The sequence below is a fragment of the Leucoraja erinacea genome, chromosome 33 (assembly GCF_028641065.1).
Source record: "Leucoraja erinacea ecotype New England chromosome 33, Leri_hhj_1, whole genome shotgun sequence".
In the NCBI taxonomy this organism is placed as follows: Eukaryota; Metazoa; Chordata; class Chondrichthyes; order Rajiformes; family Rajidae; genus Leucoraja; species Leucoraja erinaceus.
Window position 1 is genome coordinate 14,420,168 of NC_073409.1, and position 12,054 is coordinate 14,432,221.

The 12,054-nt window shown below is 41.6% G+C and overlaps 1 protein-coding gene across 1 annotated transcript in view; it reads left to right on the top strand.

Moving 5' to 3' along the window:
- The first annotated feature begins 3,524 nt into the window (after positions 1-3,524).
- The window catches only part of smad6b (SMAD family member 6b), a 52,487-nt gene continuing 43,957 nt past the window's right edge, over positions 3,525-12,054 (top strand). Inside the window, exons 1-3 of the mRNA XM_055661418.1 lie at positions 3,525-4,728; positions 7,218-7,274; positions 8,318-8,386. Of these exons, the coding sequence (XP_055517393.1) occupies positions 4,311-4,728; positions 7,218-7,274; positions 8,318-8,386 (544 nt within the window). The 5' untranslated portion in view covers positions 3,525-4,310. The remainder of the gene's footprint in view (positions 4,729-7,217; positions 7,275-8,317; positions 8,387-12,054) is intronic.

Genomic DNA, 12,054 nt, shown 5'->3' on the forward strand with positions numbered 1-12,054 from the left:
AACTTGGAAAGTTTGGAGTGTAGTAGCTCTGGCACAATGGTGTTGAATGCAGAGCTAAAATCAACAAATGAACGAGAGCTGGTAATAAGATGTGAGAGTACAGAAAATGATTCCAGAGGAATTATAGACTGTGCAGTAAATTTTAATTGTCCAAAATCGTCAGGAAAAAAAAGCTGAATTCTATAAATCTGAAATAAAAATGCTGTTTATCGGAAACTGATGAGCACAATTTGTCTGGAAGTTGGAAAATACAGTGTTTGTATTCATTGAAAAGTGGAAATAGGATGAAGAATTAAGGCGAAAGCAACAAAAAACACTGGATCTTATTTGTGGACAGAAGAGAAGTGTTCCACAAAGTGGTCATCCAATTGTTGGGGATGAATTGGAAGAAGTACGATTACATTTCTGCTTCAGTACACAGGGATGGGAGGATGTGGAAGACCAGGTGGTGCTGGTGTTTCTTCTGCAATTGCATAGGAAGAGGAGAGAGAGACTAGTTGCACTACTGCCTCTTGAGGTACTTGACCTTTAAAATATAAAATGGGGAAGAAAAAGGGTGGTGTTTGAAATGACAATTGTTGAATATGAAGAGTTGTGGTGGAAATCAAATCCTGTCTTTGTCCTTGAAGTGAGGAGAAAGAGTTAGCAGAATAACTTATCTTAGAACTATTTACCACTTAACAAACATGGATAATAGCAGTTAAAGATAATAACTCAGCTCCACCCATTCGAGCAATTAGGTATGGGTAGCAAACTTGAACTTGTCAATGATGCTCAGAACTGAAAGCAAGCAGAGACAAAGCAGAATAAAAGGATTTAAGGAGGGAGTTCCTACAAAAACCAAAACGAATAAATTCAGGGCTCAATGAATGAAACTGGCACGAGAGCATGAAATATATCTCAGGAATCAAAGGAAGAGTTTAAAGAAGTGGGGTAATGACTGGAAGAAACCCTATAACTGTTCTTTATAGTATCAAAATTATATTTATTGATGTTTATCATGTAATAAGGGTATTTCATTAATGTTGGAGCTTGTGTCACCGTAATATTAGGATAAAAACAGCTGTTTGCCTCTGATTCATTAGAACATTCAGCAATATAACAGCTAATATTACAATAGAAAGTTATACATTTCCTCTTTTCCATTTTTATTTGTTTTAGTCATCCATAAACGTTAATTATGCAGATTTTTTGTCAGTAATCAATAGTGTTAATCCCATGTAGCAGATCCAGATGGTAGATTGAAACGTGGGTCCATTGTTAGAAAAATGCCCAGTCATGACACCTCCTCTACTTACCCACCAGTCGCAATCCATTTAATTTCCATATTTGGATCAACTTCAGATTTTCAATTATTTATCAGACAAGTGGGAACTGGGTGGTGCAGTGGTGTTGGTGGTCTTTCATCTTTATACCCAAGTTTGAATCCATCACAATTCATAGGATTAAAGTCTCTTCTGCTTGTAGAAAAATAAATTCAGGCAGTTTCAACACAGACCAACTCCTAGTAAGAAAACATTTGTCACTTTTCAGCATCGCAGTTTTAATCCAGAAATGTATAGGGTGTCGATTATGAGGGATGGATCACAATGTTGTTCTGGTGCAGTAGCACATACTTGTCTGAGACGATTGGGGAAGGGGAGGGGGGATTGGGGTAGGGTCAATACTCTGCATTTTCCACTTCCAGAAACTTAAACAGTCTGTGTCTGCATCCAGCAAGACCAGGATGTCATCCATTCACAGGTTGATTAGTGACAAATAATATTGAGACTTTTTATATGTGAGAAAATGAGTGTGTCCTTACACATTTCCTCTTCACACTCAATCGCATTGCTGTTACACTCCACCACCAACCCTTCCTCCATCCTATCCCAGCACCCTGGGGAGTTTATCGCTGAACAGAAAGCTACATAAATACTGTAACTGCAAGGACAGATGTGAAGGTGGGTGTTCTGCAGCTACCGATTCTCCATTCTCCAAAGTCTGCCACCTCCTAGGCTTAAGTAAGAAGTGTGATGCAATGCTGTCCAGCTATCTGGATTAGTGCATTGTACCTTCCAAGAAGATTGGAGGCCAATGGTAGACAACATCATGAATGATTAATATCACATGCACCACCTTAAACATCATTGCTTCTGCCAGCAACATAACAGGGCTACAGCTACCATATGATATCCCTCAGGATATTTTATTTGATGGTGCACCCCATATTCATCATCCTGAAAACTTAGAAAAACAGGGGAAGCAAGTGCATGGAATTACCTACCTCAAATTTCTCCAAGTCACAGTCAATTGGACATTTACCTATTTTCTTTCCTTATTGTGTAGTACGTATATTGAATGAGCTGCCAGAGGAAGCGGTAGAGGTAGGTACAATTATAATGTTTAAAAGACATTTGTACAGTTTAAGAGGGATATGGGCCAAAAGAAGGGAATGAGACTAGAAAAGGTGAGGGAATCTTAGAAAATAATTTTGTCAGTTTTGTTTATGACATCCCAAATGGCTAGATAACTGGGCTACCTGTAGTAGATACAAAATAAGAGATGAAGAACTTTCCATGTTTGCTTCTTTGGAAATTCTTCAATATGCCCCGCCATCTCACGTCCTGGAAGAGGGTAAAGTATTAGGTAGTACAGGTATTTTAAAATTTGCTTCAGCGTGTTCATGGAGATTTCATAATTCCTTGCCTCACCCCGAGTACTCTGCTCCAATACCCCAGTTCTCACTCTGACCGATAAGTCAGTAGAGCTGAGAGGTCAACCAGCACTTCAGTCAACAGTTAGCTTTCCAACCCCACTCCTGAGTCTAGTGCAGTATAAAGGAAGTAGCCGTACTGTCAAAGGCCGAGTGGTCAACTTCTGGTCCTATTTCTTATTTTCTGTCTTTTCTCCGGGGCATTAAAATATCAGTTGGCGCAATTTCAAAGGGGAGGTATCTTGAGACCAAAATTCACTATGCAATCAACATCGCCAAACATATTTTTCCCAGGCTAGGGACGTGAAATGTTTCCTTCTCCAGATACTGCCCGACCTAGTAAATATCGCCAGTAAGTCTGGTTCTTTATCATAATACACATTGTTAATCCATTATCACATTTCTGACTTCTGTATTGCAATTACTTCCAAAAAAAAGTGGTTGCGTGCTTTGGGATGTGAAAGGGATGAATCCAATGTTGTAATGGGTTGGACCTGCGCGGACTGAAGCGGAGTATCCGAGGCTGGAACCTCGGCGCTCAAGGGCGATCAGCGTGTCAGTGAAAACCCGATCCTCCAGTCCAACAGGAGGAGAGGCTGAAACCGTGCTAATAGGCACTTTGCGGCTTACTTCTTTGTATAATAATTTCTGCTACGCAAAAAAAAAATTGTGGTCAACGTTTGCAAGAAAATCTCTGGTGCGCTAAGAGTTAAGAAACTGGAAACCTTATTTGCGCAACAATCAGTACAGATCTGAGCCGCGCCAAAATGTCTAGACTACCACATGATTACAGACAGCCAATGGCTGAGATGTAACCTAGGAGGCCCAGTGTGTTGTAAAGAGAGAGAGTGAGAGAGAAAATCCACACAGTGCAGTCTAACTGTCCGTACAGGGTGCACGGAGCGGACCCGCTGAATCTACTCTGCAACTCACTCCTGTCTATATTTGATCTTTTTAATAACTTGGGATTCTTGTATACGCCTGTAACTGGCACGTTGCATTGGTGGTCTGCAGTGTGCATTACTGGAAAGAATCGAAATTACTCAAGATCTCGCTTGCAATTTTTTTGGATCTATTACAGCGGAGGGAAAAGAGCATTTGAAGACTGCAGCTTTGAAGAAAAATCAAGAGGTGTTTTGAGAGAGGGGAACGGGGGCCAGTACATTGGATAGGAATTGCAAATCCCGCAGAAGAATTTTAAATATATATATTTCTGCCCTTTCTCTGTGCATTGCTTTTCTGGATGTGATAGTTTAGTGCGATTTTTTTGTATTGGTTACTGTTGCAATTTTTGTTTTGCAGTGGGTACTGTTGCAGATTTTTACTCCAGTACCCTTTGCACAGTACCCTTTTATAGCCGAATGTTGCAGATTGGTGAACTGTGTAGGTGTGATCTGGTCCCGGAGCTGCCTGGCTGTGCTGGTGCACGGCTCTCTCCCCGGCTTGATGCCGTCTGATCTCCCTTTTTAAAAATCCCCTTCCCTCTTTCCCCCTCCCACCCCCTCCTCCCAGGAAGAAGGCGAGAGAGAGAGGGGGGAGAGACAGGACAAGGGTGCTTTCTGAAGCTGCGGGGTTATAAATTGCACTCCCCGGATATCGCGATTATAATCGTCGCATGTTCAGATCCAAACGTTCGGGCCTTGTACGGCGACTTTGGCGAAGCCGGGTAACGGGGAGCAATGGGCAGGAGACGGAGGATTGGAGCGACCCGGCCGGATCGTTAAACGAGCTCAAGTCAGTAACGCATTCGCTGCTGAAGAGACTGAAGGAAAAGCCCCTGGAACTGCTGTCTCAGGCGGTGGAGAGCAGAGGCGGACTGCATACTGCTTGTGTCCTAATGGCTAGGAACGAAGTGAGGGTTGGCAAGCAGACCCTGGCCCCCCAGCTCTTGCTTTGTAGACTTTTCAGGTGGCCTGACCTCAAGCAGCTCTTCGAACTCAAGAGGCTTTATCCTTGCGAGGGTTTTTCCAGGAGCGCGGACCACGCTACTGTTTGCTGCAACCCCTATCACTTCAGTCGGCTGTACGGCCCAGGTGAACTTTTTAATCTTTCTTTCCCCCATCCCCCTCTCCCATTCACACGTTTAAAATCCCCGAGGGATTCACCACCTTTGTGCAGTTGCATTCGTGTTAAGCTCTCTTTTGGAGAGAGCGGCGTGTTGTTGGGTGCCTCGCTTGCCACGGGGTTTCATTTTTTTTCGGCTAGAAGTTAAACAGCTACAGAACCTATCTTGGGGTTGCAAGTGAAAGGCTCCCATTTGAACCTCCACCACCAGGTTTTGAGAGGCCACGTGAGCATCTCAGTGCCTGGGCGCCGAGTCTATTTATTTTTAGCACATGGACCTAGTATGAGCCAGCCCGCCACAAATGTCACATTTCTTTGGAAATGATTCCGAGCCTACAGTTTAACGTAAATTATGTGTCAGTATATTACCCCCCCCCCCCCCCCCCCCCTTCCGAAAAATACTCTAAGATTTATATGACACTCAGTCTCGAGGATCATATTTTCCATAGTTTTACAAATGCCATTTTGTGAAGTCAAAATCAAAATGTTTATTAAAAAAAAATAGGAAAAGTGCATCTAACAATATACAGTTTGTAGGAATGTGCATTTGATTTTGTAAACAGATTAGGATAAATTATTTAACGTACATAAATAAATGGGAATTTATCTCGTTTATAGGCCAGGCTATATTTCATTCACGAGAGCTGGAGTTTTCATTCATTACAGAGATGTACATTTCAAACCATTTGTAAATTGGTTGTCTGTCTCACTCATTCATCAGGTTTCAACAGATGTATCCCAGACAGGTAATGACAGGGCTGGGCAACAGGTGAAACTTGATGTCCTTCGTCTAGATTAGAGGGGTATTTGGGGGGAGGGGGAGATGGAGAATGATATTTCGACACTGGGCAATCTATGAAAATCTGATCACTCTGAGTGATTGAAATGAAACGGGGTATGCGGCCCCAGGCGTTTCAATACACTTTTTGTGCATTTTCTTCCCACAAGCAACACTAAGACTGAAACCATGAAACTGTCAACAGCATGTCTTAATAAATAAATGTTTTAAAAAAATGTCCCAACAGACGGGATCTGGTGGGCTACCTAATTTAATCTATGTCAACGCCTCGTCGGACCAGGCATTGGGTTTGCAGAGGTTTTCACAACACTGGATTAGAGTAGGATTTTGGTTTCAAAGTTTTTTTTTCCTGTAACCTTTATTTATTGCTTATGTGGAAAGGATTATTTTTATTTTTGTGAACACCCCAATATGCAATGACCTTGGTGAAATTTAATCTGAGTTTTAAAAAAAAAGAATATATTTAAGTTTAGAATTTAATTACTGACCATTTCATTATTCAAGTCACCATTTTACAGACGCTTTTAATGATATTTAAAAAATATACTTAATTTTCACAAGGCACATTGAGATTAATTCACGGGTGCTCTCCGCAATACTCGAGGATGTAAAGGGGTTCGAGTACTTGGGATATGCATGCCAACTAACCTGAAGATTGTCTATTCAAAAATGCCCACTCACTATCTCCATCCTTGAGACTCCTTAGTTGGCAGAAGGCGTGTTGGGTTGGAGGGTGGGGGCATGGCAAAGCGGGTTGCAAACGATTCATTTTTTTTTAAGTCTCACCTTAAACCGTAACCCAGGAATACCAAAAGACGACCGATATATATATATATATATATTGGGGCAGTTAATAGCGAACATTTATGTTTAAAAATCATGAGTATGTTATATTTTGGCCCAATATAAAGGAACTACTGTCTCTTAATAAAACAGCCTTGTCTCAAGTTCTGTTGCATTTTTACAAATAGCTAAGAATTACTGATGCGTGACGCGATAACCTTTTTATGTTACCGATTCAAGCTATCGGGCAGTTTGGACTGCATTGTTAGGCGAATCGGCCAGTTTTAGGTCCTTGCACTCACATCGTGTACACGCAAATGTCGCTTTTTTTTAATGTGAAAATCCGATCATTTGAGTGGCAGTTATTTTCGTTTTGTTTCGTCCTTAGTACACTTGGATTTCTTAGTCTGTGAGAAGTGGCTAGGCTCTTTCACCTGGCCGCGCCTTTTCACGTGGTGTTCCCAGAAGCTCCCTTTTTAAGGAATTCCCCACTGTCTAAACGGTTTGTTTAAAACTCCCAATTGATTACCAGAACCCCAGCGAACGCGACTGAAATATTTCTCCTCTCCCTCTCTGTCTCTCTGTCCTTGTGGGAGGAGATCAGATCTGGAATCATCCCTTTGAAATGAGATCGATTTCAACTCGTTTTTTTTCTCCTTTTTTCCCCTAAGAAGTTCCAAAGCTATTTAGGTGAAGGAGTGGCAATAATATGCAGTTTGCATATGCCTGGCGCCAGCCTGGCTCCTCATTCATCTGACGACTGAATCTGGGCAATTACTGCATGCTCACTCTCCACATTTAAACCTTCAAGACGCAGGCAGGATTTTTTTTTCTCTTCACTTTTTCTTTCTGTAATTCCCATGTCCTCGTTTTCAGATTCTCCACCTCCTCCTTACTCCAGATTCTCTCCAAATGACGAAGAAAAGCCATTGGGTAAGTTTTAATTTATGAAATTAGAACGTTAAAAAAAGTTAGTGATAGTTTGCAAGGAAGTGAATGTGTCACTGTCCTACAATACAACATTTTTTTTGTTCCTAATGAACATAAAATATTCTCTGACTAAACATTTTAAATATCTTGTATGAAGTTAAGGATTTGGCATTGCCAGTGGGCACCTGCCATCTCAGAACCAGTGGTTCAGGGAGGGTTACTGGATTTACGATGACTTTGTTTTCAGTTGTTTTTAAAACAAGGCTTTTGTTGTTATAGCAGTAATTTGGCTTGGAAAGATTTTAATTGGAATTAAATAAAGCAACTATGCATTGGCTAGTTCAGCTGGCCCTTTACCATGACTTGAGAGGAAGCCCGTAGCTATCAGGAGAGCTTGTGAATTCTGCTGCTATTTTACATGGTGGCTTGCCAAACATTGAAGCTTCAGTGAGGCTGGCTGTGGTTGTGAATGTGTGGTGCTGAGGTTGCAAGCAATCAGTCAGCAGCCAAGCTTCAGTTTGGCCTGGATTAAACTCTTGACTATTTCATCATGAAAACATTTCCCAATTTGAATATTGTTCAAAGCAAAAACTTCTAATGAACATTTAAAAATGCACCTGAAGGAAAGTAATGCTCAGAGTGCACTGATATTTCCACTGATGTTTTCTGCTCCCTGCATTAATCAAATGGTATTGAGGAGGACAATAACTACTTAGAGTTTGACCTTTGCTCATACAGCTTTTGATGGCTCAGATCATGCAAGTTATGTTTGATTTTTCTGCTGCTTTACTCTATCTCTGTTCAGTTTGGATACCGTTAGTCTAAAACTAAAAATATTATGAACTAAATGTGCGGACTTCCACATCATGGTTCCAACTGAAATTGTAACATAATGAGGGGGATTTGGCTTGTTTTTCATTTTGGTGCAGATGCTTTATATTATTGTGGGTTTTAAGAAAGGAATTTCTTTAGAGATCTGCTGAGTACAATACTGTAGATATTTTACATGATGTATTGTTTTAAAATCTGTTATTCTATTCCATCAGAATGCACAGTGTCCTACACGGAAACAGAAGCCACCGATTCCCCAAATATCACGCCTGGAGATTTCTCAGGTAGGCTGGCAGTTTGACTTTCAGTTGCCAACATGGTGTGTATATTGTGTTAATGGAACGGGCATTGAGAAGCCTGTATTAAGATTGGTATTGTTGGTAGGGCAGTAATACTGTTGGTAGTGCTGTTTTTCTATCTCCTTTGCAAATACTTGATTGATAATGAAATCTTCCAAAAATATTCACAAAATTTCACCTGTATAAGAAGGACTGATATGTTGTTGACTCTGCATGTTAGCTTGAACTGATGATATGTGAAATCAGTTTAGATCTTGGATTTTAATATTGCGTTGCTTTGTACATGATGGATTAGCTGTTTTATGCTTGCAAGGATGGTTAAATTGGGACTTCATACAAAGCTTGTGGATTGCTTTGTCCATATTACATTTTTATGTTTGTGCATTAATCTAATAAATACCTGGAGCATACCTGGATTCACCCTGGATTCTTCTGCCAGCGGCTGACTTTTACCAATTTTATTTTGGGCGTGGCAGGGATGTCGCACTGCATGTCATGCCCTCCAGGAGAGATGTGCCAATGGAAATGGCGGAATGTGGTTGACTGCTCAGGCTATCACAAAATTGGCAAATCGCCACAAGGAGTAGAGCAAGGCATTTGGGGAAGAAATTATTACTGCCAAAAATCTGAACGCTGTGTGTTTTGCATTAATTCAAGTGGATGAGAGGAGTTCAAGCCTCAATTAGTTTTTTGATAATCTCCAAGCTGGCTCTCGGAGGAACCAAATGTGAGACATGCACCAAGGATGTAACAGCTGTGTGGAGGGGTAAACCTCCAATTGTTGCTTGTAGTTTCATTGTGGCAGTTAAAACAGTGTTGAGATTGATCAGAGGAACTCATTCCTTGACTGATTAAATTGTTTAAACAAAAACAAAAAATGCTGTAAACACAGCAGGCCAGGCAATATCTATGGAGGTGGAAACAGAGTTAAGATTTCAATCATTGACCTTTCAGGTATTTTGCTTTGGTAGTTTTGTGTAAATTGGCAGCCAAATAAGTATTTTCTCCAGTGGGGGAGGAAATACCTCTTCATAAATGTATAAAGCTAATCCCCAGTTATTCACATGGAAAAAGTGGCATACTATGGAACTTTGAGGATAAGGCATCTGCTTTTGGGATTGAGTGAGATCTGGGTGTCCGAGTAAAGAAATATAAAGTTAGCCTGCTGTTATAGTTAGTAATTAGGAAAGTAAATGGAATGTTGGCCTTTATTACACGGGATGTAGGATACAAGATTAACAGGCCTTGTTGGAACTATGCAAGACTTTTGAGAGCATATCTGAAGCAGTTTGAGCCTCTTAATTTGAGGATAGAGGCACTACTGCAAATGTTCACGCGATTGGTTCGACAATGTTATGTCACCAAGAATTAAGTTTATACTCTGCAGATTATGTTAGAGGTGATTTCAATGAAATAAAGTTCTGAGGAAGCTTGATGGGTATGCAATGAGGATATTCAAGAACTAGGGGGCGTAGTTTCATGATTAGGGGCCATCGACAGGATGGGGAAGTATCCCCCCTCAATGTGTCATAAATCTTTGGAATTCTCCACCCAGAGAGCTGTGGAGGCTGAATCATTAAATATATTCAAAGCAGAGAGGGAGAGACCTTTGGTCGATAGGAGGGTCAGATTACACTTGGAGCCAAGATTAGATCAACCATGATCTTATTGAATGGCAGAGTAGGTCTGAGAGGCGCTGAATGGCCTGCTCAGGCTCCCATCTGTTTTATTTTTATTTCCCTAGCAGTTGGAGGAGTGCTACACCGAGGTTAATTTGGTGGAATAAATATTTTTATCAAGGTGCCTAGTTCAGATTACAGTCCAGTGCAGTAACGGCTGCTGGAAGATGTGTGTGGACTTGTGGCTGAATGTCAGATCAATGCTTCGCTTGGCTGTGACGCCCCTCCTGATGAACTGCTGCCAAACCTCAACGGAAAACAGCCACTTGGCTGAGCTTACAGTAGGACCTCTGGTGCCATTGGAACCATAGCGTGGCCTGAGCTGGCACATTGTGAAGAGGGTGTGAGAGAGAGAGAGAGGCTCTATGCCCTGTACTGTGAACACACTGCATCACTTGGTTTCACCTCTGCAGCACCAACTAACATTTAGTGGCATTCATGACGCCACAGAATCATTCCCAAGCAAAATTTCACGCTGAGCTAAATGAGGACATATTGGGACAGCAGTGAATAGCCAGGTCATTTTAATAAGAGAAAGAGGGATTTGGGGAAGTAATTCCAGAGTTTGGAACCTTGAAGACATAGCTGCCAGCACTAAAGGGCTGTATATCTGAGTTGCACGGAAAGAGGTGTTGACTGACTTGCTCTACAAAGAGCATCTATCAGCTGCACTGTAATGATAACAAGGTTATTGTGGTCTTGTTTTCATCCATCCAAGTGCGGGAGCCTGCCGTTGGCAGGTACTATGGTCCCGGTTTATTCGCTATTGAGAGGTAGCTCAATTGGCAATCACAGAAACGCTCAGGGTCACAGAAGTGTTAGTGAACCTCAGCTGCAGGTAACATGCAAAATAAAGAGTACAGTTGCTGGAAAACTAAAACAAAAGCAGAGAAGATGGGAACACTCGGGGGTTAGGTAGCATAGATGATGCTGCCTAGCCTGCTGAATGTTTCCATAATTTTTCTGTCCTTATCGTTGCAATGAGTAAACATATCGTTTGGTTGCATTTCCCTGGCTTTGTGGCTGCGCTGAATCTCTTCCGTGTTTGAATCCATGCGTGTGCCCCAAAATGTGTTTGAGGAGAACATGGGGCATTCTTGGCCTGCAACTTTGGCGTTACTTGGTTTTACTGTCCAGATGTAGTTGTGTGTAGACTTCCTGCGATGATTAATTGGTGTGTATAGGGATGGAAATGATTGGACAACACAGAGGAGACCATCTCAATCATGTACAAATTGCTCATCCATGGAATGCGTGCGCGTATCAATAAGACTACCAGTGATCGGGGAAATTGCCCTATCATTTTCCCATTACTTAATTATTAATGATCATCAAAAAATGTAGGCAAATCTGCAGCACGTTTGGAAAGTAACTGCCAAGCCATTCAGCCTTGTGTCGCAACATCAACTCCTTATTAATGTTTGGGCCAAGTTTATCGCCAATACAAGCCAGGATCCCAGTAATCCTGTTAGGCAAGTTTATCCTTGAGGGATCACTGTTGGGTGCAAGCTTGCTGCATCGATGTGCTGCCTGTGCTGGGTGTTAATGAGTGGTGATACTGGCTGAGATTTTCCCATGCCCATCATTCTCTATTATGGCCCTGATTCCCTTGGATTAATTCGACAACTGATCTTGCACAACTCTTGTTGGACTGGGAATCAGATCTCAGTCCAGCTAGTGCTGCTTGATGGGGTGTTGTCTTCTAACCCTAGTTTGTACCTTTATTGGCAGCCCACAAAACATTGACTGTCCACCACAGCAGTTCAAAGGAAACTGTATCAATTGCCAGGACTTGAGTCGTTTTTAGTTTTTAGTTTGTAGATTCAGTGCGGAAACAGGCTCTTCGGCTCACCGAGTCCAAACCGACCAGCGATCCCTGCACATTAACATAAGCTTACACACACTAGGGACAAATTACACTTATGCCAAGTGTACAAACCCAAGCCAATTTTAACTACAAACCTGTACCTCTAT